Below are 23,621 nucleotides of genomic sequence, written 5' to 3' on the forward strand. Positions count from 1 at the left end.
AGGGTATTTACCAAGGTAATGGCCGAAATGATGATACTCCTTCGAAAGAAGGGAGTTATAATTATCCCGTACTTGGACGATCTCCTTATAAAGGCGAGGTCCATGGAGCAGTTGTTGGTCGGAGTAGCACTATCTCAGGAAGTGCTACAACAGCACGGCTGGATTCTGAATATCCCAAAGTCGCAGCTGGTTGCTACGACGCTTCTGCTGTTCTTGGGTATGATTCTGGACACAGAACAGAAGAAGGTGTTTCTCCCGGAGGAGAAGGCCAAGGAGTTGTCATCTCTGGTCAGAGACCTCCTGAAACCAAAACAGGTGTCGGTGCATCACTGCACGCGAGTCCTGGGAAAGATGGTAGCTTCTTACGAAGCAATTCCCTTCGGCAGGTTCCATGCAAGGATCTTTCAGTGGGATCTGTTAGACAAGTGGTCCGGATCGCATCTTCAGATGCATCGGTTGATCACCCTGTCCCCGAGGGCCAGGGTGTCTCTGCTGTGGTGGCTGCAGAGTGCTCATCTTCTCGAGGGCCGCAGATTCGGCATTCAGGACTGGGTCCTGGTGACCACGGATGCAAGCCTCCGAGGTTGGGGGGCAGTCACTCAGGGAAGAAACTTCCAAGGACAATGGTCGAGTCAGGAGACTACCCTACACATAAATATTCTGGAACTAAGGGCCATTTACAATGCCCTAAGTCAAGCAAAACCCCTGCTTCAAAACCAGCCGGTGCTGATTCAGTCAGACAACATCACGGTGGTCGCCCATGTAAACCGACAGGGCGGCACAAGAAGCAGGATTGCAATGGCAGAAGCCACAAGGATTCTCCGATGGGCGGAGAATCACATGATAGCACTGTCAGCAGTGTTCATTCCGGGAGTGGACAACTGGGAAGCAGACTTCCTCAGCCGGCACGACCTCCACCCGGGAGAGTGGGGACTTCATCCAGAAGTCTTCACGCTGATTGTAAATCGTTGGGAAAGGCCACAGGTGGACATGATGGCGTCCCGCCTCAACAAAAAGCTAAAAAGATATTGCGCCAGGTCAAGGGACCCTCAGGCGATAGCTGTGGACGCTCTAGTGACACCGTGGGTGTACCAGTCGGTTTATGTGTTCCCTCCTCTTCCTCTCATACCAAAGGTACTGAGGATAATAAGAAAGAGAGGAGTAAGAACTATACTCATCGTTCCGGATTGGCCAAGAAGAACTTGGTACCCGGAACTACAAGAAATGATCTCAGAGGACCCTTGGCCTCTGCCGTTCCGACAGGACCTGCTACAGAAGGGGCCCTGTCTGTTCCAAGACTTACCGCGGCTGAGTTTGACGGCATGGCGGTTGAACGCCGGATCCTGATGGAAAAGGGCATTCCGGTTGAAGTCATTCCTACACTGATAAAAGCTAGGAAGGATGTGACAGCAAAACATTATCACCGCATATGGCGAAAATATGTTGCTTGGTGTGAGGCCATGAAGGCCCCAACAGAGGAATTTCAGCTGGGTCGATTTTTGCACTTCCTACAGTCAGGAGTGACTATGGGCCTAAAATTGGGATCCATAAAAGTCCAGATTTCGGCCCTGTCTATTTTCTTTCAAATAGAACTAGCCTGAAGTTCAGACGTTTGTTAAGGGAGTGCTGCATATTCAGCCCCCTTTTGTGCCTCCAGTGGCACCTTGGGATCTCAACGTAGTGTTGGATTTCCTAAAATCACATTGGTTTGAGCCACTTCAGACCGTGGAGTTGAATTATCTCACGTGGAAAGTGGTCATGCTTTTGGCCTTGGCTTCGGCTAGGCGTGTGTCAGAATTGGCGGCTTTGTCATGTAAAAGCCCTTATCTGATCTTCCATATGGACAGGGCAGAATTGAGGACTCGTCCCCAATTTCTCCCTAAGGTGGTATCAGCGTTTCATTTGAACCAACCTATTGTGGTGTCTGCGGCTACTCGGGACTTGGAGGATTCCAAGTTGCTGGACGTAGTCCGGGCCCTGAAAATCTATGTTTCCAGGACGGCTAGAGTCAGAAAAACTGACTCGCTGTTTATCCTGCATGCACCCAACAAGCTGGGTGCTCCTGCTTCTAAGCAGACTATTGCTCGCTGGATCTGTAGCACGATTCAACTTGCACATTCTGCGGCTGGACTGCCGCATCCTAAATCAGTAAAAGCCCATTCCACGAGGAAGGTGGGCTCTTCTTGGGCGGCTGCCCGAGGGGTCTCGGCTCTACAACTTTGCCGAGCAGCTACCTGGTCGGGATCAAACACGTTTGCAAAATTCTACAAGTTTGATACCCTGGCTGAGGAGGACCTTGAGTTTGCTCATTCGGTGCTGCAGAGTCATCCGCACTCTCCCGCCCGTTTGGGAGCTTTGGTTTAATCCCCATGGTCCTTACGGAGTACCCAGCATCCACTAGGACGTCAGAGAAAATAAGAATTTACTCACCGGTAATTCTATTTCTCGTAGTCCGTAGTGGATGCTGGGAGCCCGTCCCAAGTGCGGACTTCTGCAATACTTGTATATAGTTATTGCTTAACTATAGGGTTATTGTTCTGAGCCATCTGTTGAATGAGACTCAGCTGTTGTTCATACTGTTAACTGGGTATAGTTATCACAAGTTGTACGGTGTGATTGGTGTGGCTGGTATGAGTCTTACCCTGGATTCCAAATCCTTTCCTAGTAATGGGTATAGTTATCACAAGTTGTACGGACTACGAGAAATAGAATTACCGGTGAGTAAATTCTTATTTTTTCTCACAGAAAAAGGTTAGCATCACTTTCTCTGATTCTAAAGAATTAGATGATATGTTTAAAGTTGACCTGGAAAAATCCTGATAACCTTTTTTCTGTGAGAAAAAATAAGAATTTACTCACCGGTAATTCTATTTCTTGTAGTCCGTAGTGGATGCTGGGTACTCCGTAAGGACCATGGGGAATAGACGGGCTCCGCAGGAGAATGGGCACTCTTAAAAGAAAGATTAGGTACTATATCTGGTGTGCACTGGCTCCTCCCTCTATGCCCCTCCTCCAGACCTCAGTTAGGGAAACTGTGCCCGGAAGAGCTGACATTACTAGGAAAGGATTTGGAATCCAGGGTAAGACTCATACCAGCCACACCAATCACACCGTACAACTTGTGATAACTATACCCAGTTAACAGTATGAACAACAGCTGAGTCTCATTCAACAGATGGCTCAGAACAATAACCCTATAGTTAAGCAATAACTATATACAAGTATTGCAGAAGTCCGCACTTGGGACGGGCTCTCAGCATCCACTACGGACTACGAGAAATAGAATTACCGGTGAGTAAATTCTTATTTTTTCTCACAGAAAAAGGTTAGCATCACTTTCTCTGATTCTAAAGAATTAGATGATATGTTTAAAGTTGACCTGGAAAAATCCTGATAAAAAATTCCAGGTGGCCGGACGCTTCTCAACACTTTCCCAATTTCTCCTGAAGGCAGGAAAAACTGGGAAGATCCCCCTGCTGTTGATGCCTCTGTCTCATGCCTGTCTAAATAGGTTGTGTTACCGGTCCCTGTCTCCTCGGCTTTGAAGGATCCTGGGTGTAGAAAACTAGAAGACTACACTGAAGTCTATTCCACAGCATTGGTATATCACAAAGACCTGTGATAGCGGGTTGCTTGTTGACACATGTCATTCACACCTGGTTGGGCCAGTTCATGTGGGTCTCGCGGGGGATATGTCTCTGGTGAGTATGGTTACTCTGATCAAACACATTCAGTATACTGCACGCGTTCTGCGTGACTCTATTAAACAGATAGGAGCTATTAATGTGAGTACTACTGCCATGGCAGTGTTAGTGCGCAGAGCTTTATGGCTGCACTAGTGGATAGCGGACGCAGATTCCAAGCGTAGTGTGGCGTCTCTCCCTTTGTCAGGGGAGTGGTTATTCGGGGTTGATTTGGTTTCGTGAATTTCCACAGCTACTGCGGAGAATTCCATGTTTCTCCCCTCTGGGGCCCCACTGGCTAGGCGGGACCATCTACTCAGTCCTTTCGGACCGCTACGTTTCGATATTGAACCAGTGGCACCTCAAACGCTGCACGAGGCATCAGAGGTAAGACAAAGAAGCCAGCAGCTGCAGGTACCCAGGAACAAAGCACCAGTTACTTTCGGTCACCCGCTGACCACAAAGTTCCCACCATTGGTTATAATGGAGCGCATAGGCGTTACATTGTAACACTGCCGTGTGCCGCCTGTCAGACAGTACAGGAGCACACAGCCGATCAGGAGGATGCCACAACGTGGCGTTCCCTGATTGGCTGAAGAAACCCTCTTAGACATAAGTCAGAGGGGGTTTCTGGCATTCGGGGAAAGGGGTCCCATGTGAAAACATGGGGCCCCTTTCAGTGCGAGGTCGGGTGTCCGTTTTTTTATTTTGACAAGTACCTGGATTACAAATGGATTAAAAGAAGAAGAGGCTTCTACACTGGAGTATGTGAGTATAATTTTTTCCACAGGTACACCATGGATTCTACATGGAGAAGTGGACCGACCCTCGTGTGAACATAGGTAAGTATGTGTATATGGAGGTGTGTATGTATGTATTAAAGTTATACTTTCAAGGTGTGTGTCTTATGTTTTTATTGGGGTATTTTTTTAGTAGTAGTACTACAGGTACCTGCGGGCCCGGTTTTCCTCTGCATGCTGGTACTTGTGGTTCTCCAAGTACCAGCTTGCGGGGGAGGCTTGCTGGGACTTGTAGTACTGCTACAAAAAACAATATTCATTTTTTAACACAATGGCTATCAGCCTCCCATCCGCAGCCCATGGATGGGGGGGACAGCCTCGGGCTTCACCCCTGGTCCTTGGGTGGCTGGAGGGGGGGGGACACCTTGATTGAAGGGGTCCCCACTCCTCCAGGGTACCCCGGCCAGGTGTGACTAGTTGGTTATGTAATGCCAGGGCCGCCGGGAGCTATATAAAAGTGTCCCCCGGCTGTGGCATTATGTATCTGGCTAGTGGAGCCCGGTGCTGGTTTCAGAAATACGGGGGACCCCTACGCTTTTTGTCCCCCGTATTTTTGGAACCAGGACCAGGCGCAGAGCCCGGTGCTGGTTGTTGAAATATGGGGGAACCTTTATCATTTTTCCCCCCATATTTTTGCAACCAGGGCCGGCTCAAAGAGCCCGAGGCTGGTTTTGCTTAGGAGGGGGGACCCCACGCATATTTTTTTTTAAATTTAACACTGATTTTTTTTTTTTAAAAAGTGCACAATGAAGCCCAGCACGGATCTCTCAGATCCGGCCGAGATTCATTGTATTAAAGTCGGCAGTGTTTTACAAGTCACTCACGTAAAACACTGCCAAGAAAAACGAATCACATCGACATCGGTAAAACGGAAAATGCAGAATACGACAGCTTAGTAAATTAGCCGTAATAAATTCAAAAAGTTGCAAATTTACATTTGCGATGTCATTCGTGATTGAACTTTGACCTCAAACGGGAAAATACGAATCTTAGTAAATTTACCCCAGGGAGTCCAGGCAATTCTGATTGCCCGGTTTGACCTCGGAGGGCATGGATCTTCTGGACATGTCCGTTGAAGACCCACTGAGAAAAGATTTTCTTCAACAAGGTCCGTTCGTCTACCCGGACTCCTTGTTCGTGCTATATGATTCGCAGAAAAAGGGTTGCCCTGCTCCTAAGCAGTCCATTGCTCGTTGGCTTAAACTTTCTATCCAACAGGCCTATGTGTCGGGAGCCTTACCTGTTCCACAGTCTGTGAAGGCCCACTCTACAAGATCGGTCGGGTCTTCCTGGGCAGTTGCCCGTGGAGTCTTTGCTTGCAATTATGCTGAGCTGCTACCTGGTCGGGGAAGAATACCTTTGTGAAGTTCTGTAAGTTTGATACCCTGGCCAAAGAGGATACCCAGTTTGGGCAGGCGGTGCTGCAGACGTCTACGCATATTCCCGCCCGTTCTGGAAGCTTTGGGACGTCCCCATCGTACTATTTTCCCTCAATATCATCTTATGGATGCTAGAGAAAACAGGATTTCTCTAACGTCCTAGTGGATGCTGGGGACTCCGTCAGGACCATGGGGAATAGCGGGCTCCGCAGGAGACAGGGCACATCTAAAAAAGCTTTTAGGTCACATGGTGTGTACTGGCTCCTCCCCCTATGACCCTCCTCCAAGCCTCAGTTAGGTTTTTGTGCCCGTCCGAGAAGGGTGCAATCTAGGTGGCTCTCTTAAAGAGCTGTTTAGAAAAGTTTTTTTTAGGTTTCATTCAGTGATTCCTGCTGGCAACAGGATCACTGCAACGAGGGACTTAGGGGAGAGATCTCCAACTCACCTGCGTGCAGGATGGATTGGGATCTTAGGCTACTGGACACAGCTCCAGAGGGAGTCGGAACACAGGTCAGCCTGGGGTTCGTCCCGGAGCCGCGCCGCCGATCCCCCTTACAGACGCTGAAGAAGACGGCAGAACGGAGGTCCGGAAACAGGCGGCAGAAGACTTCACAGTCTTCATGAAGGTAGCGCACAGCACTGCAGCTGTGCGCCATTGTTGTCACACGGCTCACTGACCTAGTCACGGAGGGTGCAGGGCGCTGCTGGGGGCGCCCTGGGCAGCAATATAAGTACCTTTTTGGCAAAATAAATACATCACATATAGCCATTAAGGCTATATGTATGTATTTTAACCCAGGCCAGTTCTTAAAAACCGGGAGAAAAAGCCCGCCGAAAAGGGGGCGGAGCTTATTCTCCTCAGCACACAGCGCCATTTTCCCTCACAGAAAGGCTGAGGGGAAGGCTCCCATGCTCTCCCCTGCACTGCACTACAGAAACAGGGTTAAAACAGAGAGGGGGGGCACTGATTTGGCGATATAAATATATATTAAATGCTATAAGGGAGGAACACTTTTATAAAGGTTGTCCCTGTATAATTATAGCATTTTGGTGTGTGCTGGCAAACTCTCCCTCTGTCTCCCCAAAGGGCTAGTGGGTCCTGTCCTCTATCAGAGCATTCCCTGTGTGGGTGCTGTATGTCGGTACGTGTGTGTCGACATGTATGAGGAAAATGTTGGTGAGGAGGCGGAGCAAATTGCCTGTAATGGTGATGTCACTCTCTAGGGAGTCGACACCGGAATGGATGGCTTACTTGTGGAAGTACGTGATCATGTCAACACGCTGCGAGCCGGTTGACGACATGAGACGACCGGCAAACAAATTAGTACCTGTCCAGGCGTCTCAGACACCGTCAGGGGCTTGTAAAAACGCCCATTTACCTCACGGACACTGACTCCAGTGTCGACGGTGAAGAAACAAACGTATTTTCCTTTAGGGCCACACGTTACATGTTAAGGGCATGAAGGAGGTGTTACATATTTCTGATACTACAAGTACCACAAATAAGGGTATTTTGTAGGGTGTGAATAAACTACTTGTAGTTTTGCCTGAATCAGATAAATTAAATGAAGTGTGTGATGATACGTGGGGTTCCTCCGATAGAAAGTTATGGGCGGTATACCCTTTCCCGCCAGAAGTAAGGGCGAGTTGGGAAACACACCTTAGGGTGGATAAGGCGCTCACACGCTTATAAAAACAAGTGGCGTTACCGTCTCCAGATACGGTCGCCCTCAAGGAGCCAGCTGATAGGAAGCTGAAAAATAGCCTAAGAAGTATATACACACATACTGGTGTTATACTACGACCAGCAATCGCCTCAGACTGGATGTGCAGCGCTGAGGGGGCTTGGTCGGATTTCCTGACTGAAAATTTTGATACCCTTGACAGGGACAAGATTTTATTGTCTATAGAGCATTTTAAGGATGCATTTCTATATATGCGTGATGCGCAGAGGGATATTTGCATTCTGGCATCAAGAGTAAATGTGATGTCCATATCTGCCAGACGAAGACACGACAGTGGTCAGGTGAGGCAGATTCCAGACGGCACATGGAAGTATTGCCGTATAAAGGGGCGGTCCATCGGACCTGGTGGCCATGGCAACAGCTGAAAAATCCACCTTTTGTTCCCCGAGTCACATCTCAGCAGAAAAGGACACAGTCTTTTCAGTCTCAGTCCTTTCGTCCCCATACGGGCAGGCGGGCAAAGGCCAGTCATATCTGCCCAGGGGTAGAGGAACGGGAAGAAGACTGCAGCAAGCAGCCCATTCCCAGGAACAGAAGCCCTTCACAGCTTCTGCCAAGTCCGCAGCATGACGCTGGGGCAGTACAAGCGGACTCAGGTGCGGTAGGGGGTCATCTCAAGAGTTTCAGCACGCAGTGGGCTCACTCGCAAGGGGACTCCTGGATCCTACATGTAGTATCCCAGGTGTACATTGGAAATTCGAGACGTCTCCTCCTCACAAGTTCCGGAAGTCTGTTTTACCAACGTCTACCTCCGACAGGGAGGCAGTATTGGAAACAATTCACAGGCTGTATTCCCAGCAGGTGATAATCAAAGTACCCCTCCTACAACAAGGGAGGGGGGATTATTCCACACTATATTGTGGTACTGAAGCCAAACGGCTCGGTGAGATCTGAAATATTTGAACACTTACATACAAGCGTTCAAATCAAGATGGAGTCACTCAGAGCAGTGATAGCGAACCAGGAAGAAGGGGACGAGATGGTGTCACTGGATATCAGGGACATTTACCTACATGTCCAAATTTGCCCTTCTCACCAAGGGTACTTCAGGTTCGTGGTACAGAACTGTCACTATCAGTTCAGACGCTGCCGTTTGGATTGTCCACGGCGCCCCGGGTCTTTACCAAGGTAATGGCCGAAATGATGATTCTTCTTAAAAGAAACTTGGACGCTTTCCTGATAAGGGCAAGGTCCAGAGAACAGTTGGAGGTCGGAGTAGCACTATCTTTAATAGTTCTACGACAGCACGAGTGGATTCTAAATATTCCAAAATCGTAGCTTTTCCGAGGACACGTCTACTGTTCCTAGGGATGATTCTGGACACAGTCCAGAAAAAGGTGTTTCTCCCAGAGGAGAAAGCCAGGGAGTTATCCGAGCTAATCGGGATCCTCCTAAAACCAGGAAAAGTGTCAGTGCATCATTGCACAAGAGTCCTGGTAAAAATGGTGGCTTATTACGAAGCAATTCCATTCGGCAGATTTCACGCAAGAACTCTTCAGTGGGATCTGCTGGACAAATGGTCCGGATCGCATCTTCAGATGCATCAGCGGATAACCCTATATCCAAGGACAAGGGTGTCTCTCCTGTGGTGATTACAGAGTGCTCATCTTCTAGAGGGCCACAGATTCAGCATTCAGGATTGGATGCTGGTGACCACGGAGGCCAGCCTGAGAGGCTGGGGAGCAGTCACACAGGGAAAAAATTTCCAGGAAAGTGTGATCAAGTCTGGAGAATTCTCTCCACATAGATGGAGCTAAGAGCAAAATTATAAGGCTCTAAACTTAGCAAGACCTCTGCTTCAAGGTCAGCCGGTATTGATCCAGTGGGATAACATCACGGCAGTCGCCCACGTAAACAGAAAGGGCGACACAAGAAGCTGGAGGGCAGTGAAAAAACTGCAAGGATTTTTCGCTAGGCGGAAAATCATGTGATAGCACTGTCAGCAGTGTTCTCTCCGGGAGTGGACGACTGGGAAGCAGACTTCCTCAGCAGGCATGACCTCCACCTGGGAGAGTGGGAACTTCATAGGGAAGTTTTTCCGCATGATTGTGAGCCATTGGCAAAGACCAAAGGTGGAAATGATGGCGTCCCGCCCGAACAAAAAACGGGACAGGTATTGCGCCAGGTCATGAGACCTTCAGGCGATAGCTGTGGATGTCCTAGTAACACCGTGGGTGTAACAGTCGGTGTATGTGTTCCCTCCTCTGCTTCTCATAACCAAGGTATTGAGAATTATAAGACATAGAGGAGTATGAACTATACTCGTGACTCCGGATTGGCCAAGAGGGACTTGGTACCCGGAACTTCAAGAGATGCTCACAGAGGACTAAGGGCCTGGGGAGCTAAGAAGGGACTTGCTTCAGCAGGTACCATGTCTATTCCAAGACTTACCGCGGCTGCGTTTGACGGCATGGCGGTTGAATGCCGGATCCTGAAGGAAAAAGGCATTCCATAAGAGGTCATACCTACCCTGGTCAAAGCCAGGAAGGAGGTGACCGCACAACGTCATCACCACATGTGGTGAAAATATGTTGCGTGGGTGAGGCCAGGAAGGCCCCACGAAGAAAATTCAACTAGGTCGAATTCTACACTTCCTGAAAACAGGAGTGTTTTGAGCCTAAAATTGGGGTTCTTTAAGGTTTTAAGTTTCGGCCCTGTAGAATTTCTTCCGAAAAGAATTGACTTCAGTTCCTGAAGTCCAGATTGTCAAGGGAGTATTGCATATACACCCCTTTTTGTGCCTCTAGTGGCACCGTGGGATCTCAACATAGTGTTGGGATTCCTTAAAATCATATTGGTTTGAACCGCTCAAATCTGTGGATTTGAAATATATCACATGGAAAGTGAACATGCTGTTGACCAATATCTCACATGGACAGTGACCATGCTGTTGGTCCTGGCCTCGGCCAGGCGATTGTCAGAATGGGCGGCTTTGTCTTACAAAAGCCCATATTTAAATTTCCATTCGGACAGGGCACAACTGGGACTCGTCTCCAGTTTTCTTCCTAAGGGGGTGTCAGGTTTTTCACCTGAAACAACCTATTATGGTGCCTGCGGCTTCTAGGGACTTGGAGGACTCCAGGTTAATAGACGTTGTCAGGACCCTAAAAATATATATATATATATATATATATATAGTTTAGGACGGCTGGAGTCAGAAAGTCTGACTTGCTGTTTATATTGTATGCACCCAACAAGATGGGTGCTCCTGCGTCTAAACAGACGATTGCACGTTGGATCTGTAGCACAATCCAACTTGCACATTCTGTGGCAGGCGTGCCACAGCCTAAATCTGTAAAGGCCCACTCCACTAGGAAAGTGGGCGCATCTTGGGCGGCTGCCCGAGGGGTCTCGGCATTACAACTTTGCCGAGCAGCTACGTGGTCAGGGGAGAACACGTTTGTAAAATTTTACAAATTTGATACTCTGGCTAAGGAGGACCTGGAGTTCTCTCATTCGGTGCTGCAGAGTCATCCGCACTCTCCCGCCCGTTTGGGAGCTTTGGTATAATCCCCATGGTCCTGACGGAGTCCCCAGCATCCACTAGGACGTTAGAGAAAATAAGAATTTACTTACCGATAATTCTATTTCTCGTAGTCCGTAGTGGATGCTGGGCGCCCATCCCAAGTGCGGATTGTCTGCAATGCTTGTACATAGTTATTGTTACAAAAATCGGGTTATTCTTGTTGTGAGCCATCTTTTCAGAGGCTACTTCGTTTTGTTATCATACTGTTAACTGGGTTCAGATCACAAGTGGTACGGTGTGATTGGTGTGGCTGGTATGAGTCTTACCCGGGATTCAAGATCCTTCCTTATTGTGTACGCTCGTCCGGGCACAGTACCTAACTGAGGCTTGGAGGAGGGTCATAGGGGGAGGAGCCAGTACACACCATGTGACCTAAAAGCTTTTTTAGATGTGCCCTGTCTCCTGCGGAGCCCGCTATTCCCCATGGTCCTGACGGAGTCCCCAGCATCCACTACGGACTACGAGAAATAGAATTATCGGTAAGTAAATTCTTATTTTTTCTTACTTCCCGATAAATCCTTTTCTCGTAGTCCATAAGGGATATTGGGCGCTCGCCTCAGTGCGTTGACTTTTCTGCATGTTATCTCTTCTGTGGTTACCTGTTCAGCTGTTGCTGTCTTGTTACCAGCTGTTACTGGTTGTTCTATGTTAGTGGTGTGTTGGTGTGTAAATCTCACCACTCGTTGTTATGTTCCTTCTCTCAAGTATGTCCTTTCTTCTTCGGGCACTATTTTACCTATAACTGCCTGTGGGAGGGGGCATAGAGGGGAGGAGCCAGCACACCCAGTTGAAGAAATTTAAAGTGCACCGGCTCCTTTGGACCCCGTCTATACCCCATCGTACTAGATTCCCCCAATATCCCTTATTGACTACGAGAAAAGGGTTTACCGGTAAGTAATTAAAATCCTATTTTTGTTAAAGAGGGGGCACTAAACTAAACACTTGCCTCCGGGAGACTGGGATGGACTTTGGCTTCTGGAGGGAGATAAACGGAAGACAGAAAGGAAAACTTAACCAGTCAAGCAAACTTCCAGCCAAAGTCTTGTCTCCCAGCAAGATGTATTAAAGTTTATTTTAATTCACGACAAATACGGGTCCATTCTGTGTTTTTATTTGTGGAAGTGTGCCTTCTTGTTTACCAAAACCATTTTAAGGGGCTCATCTACAGTCTTTGTAACTATGCCCGTACACTTAGGTATTTGCATGGTGGAAACAGTGAAAATATAATTATGTCCCACCAAACTGGCAGTTTTGTTGTGTATTAGAATGCAGAACTGTTTTATGTTTTCAGAATAAATTTATCACATTTACAGAAAGCTAAGTTTGTTAGTATGCATTTTACTTTTATCTGCAATTTATTCTGTATGAACTTTGTGCAGAAGGGTTGAAATGGTTAATGTAGTTTTCTCTGATGTCCTAGTGGATGCTGGGAACTCCGTAAGGACCATGGGGAATAGACGGGCTCCGCAGGAGACTGGGCACTCTCAAAAGAAAGATTAGGTACTATATCTGGTGTGCACTGGCTCCTCCCTCTATGCCCCTCCTCCAGACCCCAGTTAGAATCTGTGCCCGGCCAGAGCTGGATGCACCTAGTGGGCTCTCCTGAGCTCACTAGAAAAGAAAGTATTTGTTAGGTTTTTTATTTTCAGTGAGATCTGCTGGCAACAGACTCACTGCTACGAGGGACTGAGGGGAGAGAAGCAAACCTACCTGCTTGCAGCTAGCTTGTGCTTCTAAGGCTACTGGACACCATTAGCTCCAGAGGGATCGAACACAGGGCACGACCTCGATCGTCCGTTCCCGGAGCCGCGCCGCCGTCCCCCTTGCAGAGCCAGAAGACGGAAGATAAAGATGAAAAACGGCGGCTGAAGACTCCTGTCTTCATTAAGGTAGCGCACAGCACTGCAGCTGTGCGCCATTGCTCCCATAGCACACCACACACTCCGGTCACTGTTGGGTGCAGGGCGCTGGGGGGGGGCGCCCTGGGCAGCAATTAGTTTACCTTTTGGCACAAATAGCACATAATACAGTGTATAACAATGTATATGTGCAAAAACCCCCGCCATTAACATTATAAAAAGCGGGAGAAGCCCGCCGCTGAGGAGGCGGGGCTATCTTCCACAGCACAGCCAGCGCCATTTTCTCTTCACAGCTCCGCTGGAAGAACGCTCCCCAGGCTCTCCCCTGCAGTATCCAGTACAACAAGGGTAAAAAAGAGAGGGGGGGGGGGGGCACATAAATTTAGTCGCAAATTGGTGTTAATAAGCAGCTATTGGGAAAAATCACTCAGTATAGTGAAAATCCCTGTGTTATATAGCGCTGTGGTGTGTGCTGGCATACTCTCTCTCTGTCTCCCCAAAGGACTTTGTGGGGTCCTGTCCTCAGTCAGAGCATTCCCTGTGTGTGTGCGGTGTGTCGGTACGGCTGTGTCGACATGTTTGATGTGGAGGGCTACGTGGAGGCGGAGCAGGAGCCGATAAGTGTGATGTCGCCCCCTACGGGGCCGACACCGGAGTGGATGGATATGTGGAAGGTATTAACCGACAGTGTCAACTCTTTACATAAAAGGTTCGATGACGTAACAGCCTTGGGACAGCCGGCATCTCAGCCCGCGCCTGCCCAGGCGTCTCAGAGGCCATCAGGGGCTCAAAAACGCCCGCTAGCTCAGATGGCAGACACCGATGTCGACACGGAGTCTGACTCCAGTGTAGATGAGGATGAGACAAATGTACAGTCCACAAGGGCCATCCGATGCATGATTACGGCAATGAAAAATGTGTTGCACATTTCTGACATTAACCCGGTTACCACTAAAAAGGGTATTATGTTTGGGGAGAAAAAGCAGCCAGTGACTTTTCCCCCATCTGATGAATTAAATGAATTGTGTGAAGAAGCGTGGTGTTCCCCTGATAAGAAACTAGTGATTTCTAAGAGGTTACTGATGGCGTACCCTTTCCCGCCAACGGATAGGTTACGCTGGGAGACATCCCCTAGGGTGGACAAGGCGCTCACACGATTATCTAAAAGGGTGGCACTGCCGTCTCAGGATACGGCCGCCCTAAAGGAGCCTGCAGATAGAAAGCAGGAGGCTATGCTGAAGTCTGTATATACACACTCAGGTACTATACTGAGACCTGCTATTGCTTCAGCATGGATGTGTAGTGCTGCAGCAGCATGGTCTGATACCCTGTCAGACAACATTGATACCTTCGACAGGGATGCTATTTTGCTAACCATAGAGCATATAAAGGACGTTGTCTTGTATATGAGGATGCACAGAGGGACATTTGCCGGCTGGCATCTAGAATTAATGCAATGTCCATTTCTGCCAGGAGAGTATTATGGACTCGGCAGTGGACAGGTGATGCTGATTCTAAAAGGCACATGGAGGTTTTGCCTTATAAGGGTGAGGAATTGTTTGGGGACGGTCTCTCGGACCTCGTATCCACAGCAACAGCTGGGAAGTCGACTTTTTTACCTCAGGTTTCCTCACAGCCTAAGAAAGCACCGTATTATCAAGTACAGTCCTTTCGGCCTCAGAAAGGCAAGCGGGTCAGAGGCGCATCCTTTCTGCCCAGAGGCAGGGGTAGAGGAAAAAAGCTGCACCAGACAGCCAGTTCCCAGGAACAAAAATCCTCCCCTGCTTCCACTAAGTCCACCGCATGACGCTGGGGCTCCACAGGTGGAGCCAGGTGCGGTGGGGGCGCGTCTCCGGAACTTCAGCGACCAGTGGGTTCGCTCACAGGTGGATCTCTGGGTTCTACAAGTGGTATCTCAGGGATACATGCTGGAGTTCGAGGCGACTCCCCCTCGCCGTTACCTCAAATCAGCCTTGCCAGCGGCTCCCAGGGAAAGGGAGGTAGTGCTGGCGGCTATTCACAAGCTGTACCTTCAGCAGGTGATAATCAAGGTTCCCCTCCTTCAACAGGGACGGGGTTACTATTCCACAATGTTTGTGGTACCGAAACCAGACGGTTCGGTGAGACCCATTCTAAATTTAAAATCCTTGAACACTTATGTAAGGACGTTCAAGTTCAAAATGGAATCGCTCAGGGCGGTTATTGCAAGCCTGGAAGAGGGGGATTTTATGGTGTCGCTGGACATCAAGGACGCTTATCTGCATGTCCCCATTTACCCACTTCACCAGAAGTACGTCAGGTTTGCGGTACAGGACTGTCATTACCAATTCCAGACGTTGCCGTTTGGTCTGTCCACGGCACCGAGGGTATTTACCAAGGTAATGGCCGAAATGATGATACTCCTTCGGAAGAAGGGAGTTATAATAATCCCGTACTTGGACGATCTCCTTATAAAGGCGAGGTCCAAGGAGCAGTTGTTAGTCAACGTAGCACTATCTCGGGAAGTGCTGCAACAGCACGGCTGGATTCTAAATATCCCAAAGTCGCAGCTGATTCCTGCGACGCGTCTGCTGTTCTTGGGCATGATTCTGGACACAGAACAGAAGAAGGTGTTTCTCCCGGTGGAGAAGGCCCAGGAATTGTCACAAGTGGTCCGGATCGCACCTTCAGATGCATCGGCTGATCACCCTGTCCCCGAGGGCCAGGGTGTCTCTGCTGTGGTGGCTGCAGAGTGCTCATCTTCTCGAGGGCCGCAGATTCGGCATACAGGACTGGGTCCTGGTGACCACGGATGCAAGCCTCCGAGATTGGGAGGCAGTCACTCAGGGAAGGAACTTCCAAGGACAGTGGTCAAGTCAGGAGACTTCCCTTCACATAAATATTCTGGAACTAAGGGCCATTTACAACGCCCTGAGTCAAGCAGAACCCCTGCTTCAAAACCAACCGGTGCTGATTCAGTCAGACAACATCACGGCGGTCGCCCATGTAAACCGACAGGGCGGCACAAGAAGCAGGATGGCGATGGCAGAAGCCACAAGGATTCTTCGATGGGCGGAGAATCACGTGCTAGCACTGTCAGCAGTGTTCATTCCGGGAGTGGACAACTGGGAAGCAGACTTCCTCAGCAGGCACGACCTCCACCCGGGAGAGTGGGGACTTCATCCAGAAGTCTTCACGCTGATTGTAAATCGTTGGGAACGGCCACAGGTGGACGTGATGGCGTTCCGTCTCAACAAAAAGCTAAAAAAATATTGCGCCAGGTCAAGAGACCCTCAGGCGATAGCTGTGGACGCACTAGTGACACCGTGGGTGTACCAGTCGGTTTATGTGTTCCCTCCTCTTCCTCTCATACCCAAGGTACTGAGGATTGTAAGAAAGAGAGGAGTAAGAACTATACTCATCGTTCCGGATTGGCCAAGAAGAACTTGGTACCCAGAACTACAGCAGGGGCCCTGTCTGTTCCAAGACTTACCGCGGCTGCGTTTGACGGCATGGCGGTTGAACGCCGGATCCTAACGGAAAAGGGCATTCCAGATGAAGTGATTCCTACGCTGATAAAGGCTAGGAAAGACGTGACAGCACAACATTATCACCGTATATGGCGGAAATATGTTGCTTGGTGTGAGGCCAGGAAGGCCCCTACAGAAGAATTCCAGCTGGGTCGATTCCTGCACTTCCTACAGTCAGGAGTGACTATGGGCCTAAAATTAGGATCCATAAAGGTCCAGATTTCGGCCCTATCTATTTTCTTTCAAAAAGAACTGGCTTCACTGCCTGAAGTTCAGACGTTTGTTAAGGGAGTGCTGCATATTCAGCCCCCTTTTGTGCCTCCAGTGGCACCTTGGGATCTTAACGCTGTGTTGGATTTCCTGAAATCCCACTGGTTTGAGCCACTTAAGACCGTGGAGCTAAAATATCTCACGTGGAAAGTGGTCATGCTATTGGCCTTAGCTTCGGCTAGGCGTGTGTCAGAATTGGCGGCTTTGTCGTGTAAAAGCCCTTATCTGATCTTCCATATGGACAGGGCAGAATTGAGTACTCGTCCCCAATTTCTTCCTAAGGTGGTATCAGCGTTTCATTTGAACCAACCTATTGTGGTGCCTGCGGCTACTAGGGACTTGGAGGACTCCAAGTTACTAGATGTAGTCAGGGCTTTGAAAATATATGTAGCCAGGATGGCTGGAGTCAGAAAACTGACTCGCTGTTTATCCTGCATGCGCCCAACAAGCTGGGTGCTCCTGCTTCAAAGCAAACTATTGCGCGCTGGATCTGTAGCACGATTCAGCAAGCTCATTCTGTGGCAGGATTGCCGCATCCTAAATCAGTAAAAGCCCATTCCACAAGGAAGGTGGGCTCTTCTTGGGCGGCTGCCCGAGGGGTCTCGGCATTACAGCTTTGCCGAGCAGCTACTTGGTCGGGTTCAAACACTTTTGCAAAATTCTACAAGTTTGATACCCTGGCTGAGGAGGACCTTGTGTTTGCCCATTCGGTGATGCAGAGTCATCCGCACTCTCCCGCCCGTTTGGGAGCTTTGGTATAATCCCCATGGTCCTTACGGAGTTCCCAGCATCCACTAGGACGTCAGAGAAAATAAGAATTTACTCACCGGTAATTCTATTTCTCGTAGTCCGTAGTGGATGCTGGGCGCCCGTCCCAAGTGCGGACTCTCTGCAATACAGGTATATAGTTATTGCTTAACTAAAGGGTTATTGTTATGAGCCATCTGTTACTGAGGCTCAGTTGTTGTTCATACTGTTAACTGGGTATGGTTATCACGAGTTGTACAGTGTGATTGGTGTGGCTGGTATGAGTCTTACCCTGGATTCCAAATCCTTTCCTGGTAATGTCAGCTCTTCCGGGCACAGTTTCCTTAACTGGGGTCTGGAGGAGGGGCATAGAGGGAGGAGCCAGTGCACACCAGATATAGTACCTAATCTTTCTTTTGAGAGTGCCCAGTCTCCTGCGGAGCCCGTCTATTCCCCATGGTCCTTACGGAGTTCCCAGCATCCACTACGGACTACGAGAAATAGAATTACCGGTGAGTAAATTCTTATTATTGTTGATATCACATTTTTCTGCTTAACAAAATCCTTTTCAATTTGTTTTCAGAAGTTTGAAAACTGTACACATCTAATTGCAAAAAGACCTTGTAGAAGTGAGAAGTGGCTTGCAGCCTGTGCAGCTGGTCAGTACCTATCACATCTTCAGTAACCTCTTTATTTTTAATATGTATCTTAAATTGTATATTTTAACGTTCTGCAGCTTTGGACAGCCACCTCTCTGTCTGACTGGTCTCTTATGTAGTGAAGAAGAGTAGATCAGGCTGTCTTAGGTAACACGCATATGCATTCCAAAAGAACAATTCATCAGTGTACAGTATATTACTAATCCACACTAAGGTCTAGAACACATTAGCATTATGGGATAAATTTACTAGAGGTCAGATATGGGTTTTTCTCTGACGTCCTAGTGGATGCTGGGAACTCCGAAAGGACCATGGGGAATAGCGGCTCCGCAGGAGACTGGGCACAAAAGTAAAAGCTTTAGGACTAGCTGGTGTGCACTGGCTCCTCCCCCTATGACCCTCCTCCAAGCCTCAGTTAGATTTTTGTGCCCGAACGAGAAGGGTGCAATCTAGGTGGCTCTCCTGAGCTGCTTAGAGTAAAAGTTTAAATTAGGTTTTTTATTTTCAGTGAGTCCTGCTGGCAACAGGCTCACTGCATCGAGGGACTAAGGGGAGAAGAAGCGAACTCACCTGCGTGCAGAGTGGATTGGGCTTCTTAGGCTACTGGACATTAGCTCCAGAGGGGCGATCACAGGCCCAGCCATGGATGGGTCCCAGAGCCGCGCCGCCGTCCCCCTTACAGAGCCAGAAGAGCAGAAGAGGTCCGGAAAATCGGCGGCAGAAGACGTCCTGTCTTCAATAAGGTAGCGCACAGCACCGCAGCTGTGCGCCATTGCTCTCAGCACACTTCACACTCCGGTCACTGAGGGTGCAGGGCGCTGGGGGGGGGCGCCCTGAGACGCAATAAAAATACCTTAGATGGCAAAAAATACATCACATATAGCTCCTGGGCTATATGGATGCATTTAACCCCTGCCAGAATACATAGGAAAACGGGAGATAAGGCCGCCGATAAGGGGGCGGAGCCTATCTCCTCAGCACACTGGCGCCATTTTCCCTCACAGCTCCGTTGGAGGGAAGCTCCCTGTCTCTCCCCTGCAGTCACTACACTACAGAAAGGGTTAAAAAAGAGAGGGGGGCACTAATTACGCGCAGTATTGAAATTACAGCAGCTATAAGGGGAAAAACACTTATATAAGGTTATCCCTGTATATATAAAGCGCTCTGGTGTGTGCTGGCAAACTCTCCCTCTGTCTCCCCAAAGGGCTAGTGGGGTCCTGTCCTCTATCAGAGCATTCCCTGTGTGTGTGCTGTGTGTCGGTACGTTTGTGTCGACATGTATGAGGAGAAAAATGATGTGGAGACGGAGCAGATTGCCTGTAATAGTGATGTCACCCCCTAGGGGGTCGACACCTGAGTGGATGAACTGTTGGAAGGAATTACGTGACAGTGTCAGCTCTGTATAAAAGACAGTGGTTGACATGAGACAGCCGGCTACTCAGCTTGTGCCTGTCCAGACGTCTCATAGGCCGTCAGGGGCTCTAAAGCGCCCGTTACCTCAGATGGCAGATATAGACGCCGACACGGATACTGACTCCAGTGTCGACGGTGAAGAGACAAATGTGACTTCCAGTAGGGCCACACGTTACATGATTGAGGCAATGAAAAATGTTTTACACATTTCTGATAATACGAGTACCACCAAAAAGGGGTATTATGTTCGGTGAGGAAAAACTACCTGTAGTTTTCCTGAATCTGAGAAATTAAATGAGGTGTGTGATGATGCGTGGGTTTCCCCCGATAACAACTGATAATTTCTAAAATGTTATTGGCATTATATCCTTTCCCGCCAGAGGTTAGGGTGCGTTGGGAAACACCCCCTAGGGTGGATAAAGCGCTCACACGCTTGTAAGGGCTCTACCCTCTCCTGAGATGGCCGCCCTTAAGGATCCTGCTGATAGAAAGCAGGAGGGTATCCTAAAATTTATTTACACACATATTGGTGTTATACTGCGACCAGCAATCGCCTCAGCCTGGATGTGCAGTGCTGGGTTGGCGTGGTCGGATTCCCTGACTGAACATATTGATACCCTAGACAGGGACAGTATATTTTTGCCTATAGAGCATTTAAAAGATGCATTTCTATATATGCGTGATGTACAGCGGAATATTTGCCGACTGGCATCAAGTCTAAGTGCGTTGTCCATTTCTACCAGTAGAGGGTTATGGACACGACAGTGGTCAGGTGATGCGGATTTCAAACGGCATTTGGAAGTATTGCCTTATTAAGGGGAGGAGTTATTTGGGGTCGGTCTTTCAGACCTGGTGGCCACGGCAACAGCTGGGAAATCCACGTTTGTACCCCAGGTCGCCTCTCAACATGAGAAGACGCCGTATTATCAGGCGCAGTCTTTTCGTGGACAAGCGGGCAAAAGGTTCCTCATTTCTGCCCCGTGACAGAGGGAGAGGAAAAAGGCTGCAGAAATCAGCCAGTTCCCAGGAACAGAAACCCTCTCCCGCCTCTGCCAAGCCCTCAGTATGACGCTGGGGCTTTACAAGCAGAATCAGGCACGGTGGGGGGCCCGTCTCAATGAATTTCAGCGCGCAGTGGGCTCACTCGCAAGTAGACCCCTGGATCCTTCAGGTGATATCTCAGGGGTACAAATTGGAATTCGAGACGTCTCCCCCTCGCCGTTTCCTAAAGTCGGCTTTACCGATGTCTCCTTCTGACAGGGAGACAGTTTTGGAAGCCATTCACAAGCTGTATTCCCAGCAGGTGATAATCAAGGTACCCCTCCTGCAACAGGGAACTGGGTATTATTCCACACTGTTGTGGTACCGAAGCCGGACGGCTCGGTGAGACCGATTCTAAATCTAAAATCTTTGAACACTTACATACAGAGGTTCAAATTCAAGATTGAGTCACTCAGAGCAGTGATTGCGAACTTGGAAGAAGGGGACTACATGATGTCTCGGGACATCAAGGATGCTTACCTTCATGTCCAAATTTACCCTTCTCACCAAGGGTACCTCAGGTTTATGGTACAGAACTGTCACTATCAGTTCAGACGCTGCCGTATGGATGGTCCACGGCACCCCGGGTCTTTACCAAGGTAATGGCCGAAATGATGATATTCCTTCGAAGGAAGGGAATTTTAGTTATCCCTTACTTGGACGATTCCCTGATAAGGGTAAGATCCAGGGAACAGTTGGAGGTCGGTGTAGCACTATCTCAGGTAGTGTTGCGGCAGCACGATTGGATTCTCAATATTCCAAAATCGCAGCTGGTTCCGACGACTCGTCTTCTGTTCCTAGGGATGATCCTGGACACAGTCCAGAAAAAGGTGTTTCTCCCGGAGGAGAAAGCCAGGGAGTTATCCGAGCTAGTCAGGAACCTCCTAAAACCGAGCCAAGTCTCAGTGCATCAATGCACAAGGGTTCTGGGTAAAATGGTGGCTTCCTACGAAGCAATCCCATTCGGCAGATTCCACGCAAGAACTTTCCAGTGGGACCTGCTGGACAAATGGTCCGGGTCGCATCTTCAGATGCATCAGCGGATAACCCTGTCACCAAGAACAAGGGTGTCCCTCCTGTGGTGGTTGCAGAGTGCTCATCTTCTAGAGGGCCGCAGATTCGGCATTCAGGACTGGGTCCTGGTGACCATGGATGCCAGCCTGCGAGGCTGGGGAGCAGTCACACAGGGAAGGAATTTCCAGGGCTTATGGTCAAGCCTGGAGACATCACTTCACATAAATATCCTGAAGCTAAGGGCCATTTACAATGCTCTAAGCTTAGCAAGACCTCTGCTTCAAGGTCAGCCGGTGTTGATCCAGTCGGACAACATCACGGCAGTCACCCACGTAAACAGACAGGGTGGCACAAGAAGCAGGAGGGCAATGGCAGAAGCTGCAAGGATTCTTCGCTGGGCGGAAAATCATGTGATAGCACTGTCAGCAATTCCGGGAGTGGACAACTGGGAAGCAGACTTCCTCAGCAGACACGACCTCCACCCGGGAGAGTGGGGACTTCACCCAGAAGTCTTCCACATGATTATAAACCGTTGGGAAAAACTCGACAGGTATTGCGCCAGGTCAAGGGACCCTCAGGCAATAGCTGTAGGACGCTCTGGTAACACCGTGGGTGTACCAGTCAGTGTATGTGTTCCCTCATCTGCCTCTCATACCCAAGGTACTGAGATTTATAAGATGGAGAGGAGTAAGCACTATATTCGTGGCTCCGGATTGGCCAAGAAGGACTTGGTAACCGGAACTTCAAAAGATGCTCACGGAGGATCCGTGGCCTCTACCTCTAAGAAGGGACCTGCTTCAGCAAGGACCCTGTCTGTTCCAAGACTTACCGCAACTGCATTTGACGGCATGGCGGTTGAACGCCGGATCCTGAAGGAAAAAAGGCATTCCGGATGAGGTCATCCCTATCCTGATCAAAGCCAGGAAGGATGTAACCGCAAAACATTATCACCGCATTTGGCAAAAATATGTTGCGTGGTGCGAGGCCAGTAAGGCCCGACGGAGGAAATTCAACGGGGTCGATACCTACATTTCCTGCAAACAGGAGTGTCTATGGGCCTGAAATTGGGGTCCATTAAGGTTCAAATTTCGGCCCTGTCAATTTTCTTCCAAAAAGAACTAGCTTCAGTCCCTGAAGTTCAGACGTTGTAAAAGGGGTACTGCATATACAGCCTCCTTTTGTGCCTCCAGTGGCACCTTGGGATCTCAATGTAGTTTTTGGGTTCCAAAAAGTCACATTGGTTTGAACCACTTAAATCTGTGGAGTTAAAATATCTCACATGGAAAGTGGTCATGCTGTTGGCCCTGGCCTGGGCCAGGCGCGTGTCAGAATTGGCGGCTTTATCCTGAAAAAGCCCTTATCTGATTTTCCATTCGGACAGGGCGGAATTGAGGACTCGTCCTCAGTTTCTCCCTAAGGTGGTTTCAGCGTTTCACCTGAACCAACCTATTGTGGTGCCTGCGGCTACTAGGGACTTGGAGGACTCCAAGTTGCTAGACGTTGTCAGGGCCCTGAAAATATATGTTTCCAGGACGGCTGGAGTCAGAAAATCTGACTCGCTGTTTATCCTGTATGCACCCAACAAGCTGGGTGCTCCTGCTTCTAAGCAGACTATTGCTCGTTGGAATTGTAGTACAATTCAGCTTGCACATTCTGTGGCAGGCCTGCCACAGCCAAAAATCTGTAAATGCCCACTCCACAAGGAAGATGGGCTCATCTTGGGCGGCTGCCCGAGGGGTCTCGGCTTTACAACTTTGCCGAGCAGCTACTTGGTCAGGAGCAAATACGTTTGTAAAATTCTACAAAATTGATACCCTGGCTGAGGAGGACCTGGAGTTCTCTCATTTGGTGCTGCAGAGTCATCCGCACTCTCCCGCCCGTTTGGGAGCGAGCTTTGGTATAATCCCCATGGTCCTTTCGGAGTTCCCAGCATCCACTAGGACGTCAGAGAAAATAAGAATTTACTTACCGATAAT

The 23,621-nt window shown here is 49.0% G+C and overlaps 1 protein-coding gene across 4 annotated transcripts in view; it reads left to right on the forward strand.

Moving 5' to 3' along the window:
• The window catches only part of SLF1 (SMC5-SMC6 complex localization factor 1), a 382,477-nt gene that overhangs the window by 80,034 nt on the left and 278,822 nt on the right, over positions 1-23,621 (forward strand). For all 4 annotated transcript variants that reach the window (XM_063964017.1, XM_063964013.1, XM_063964015.1 and 1 more), the window contains exon 3: positions 18,102-18,177. In XM_063964017.1, coding sequence (XP_063820087.1) covers positions 18,102-18,177 — 76 coding nt within the window. The remainder of the gene's footprint in view (positions 1-18,101; positions 18,178-23,621) is intronic.

This window comes from Pseudophryne corroboree, chromosome 1 (genome assembly GCF_028390025.1).
Source record: "Pseudophryne corroboree isolate aPseCor3 chromosome 1, aPseCor3.hap2, whole genome shotgun sequence".
Classification (NCBI taxonomy): domain Eukaryota; kingdom Metazoa; phylum Chordata; class Amphibia; order Anura; family Myobatrachidae; genus Pseudophryne; species Pseudophryne corroboree.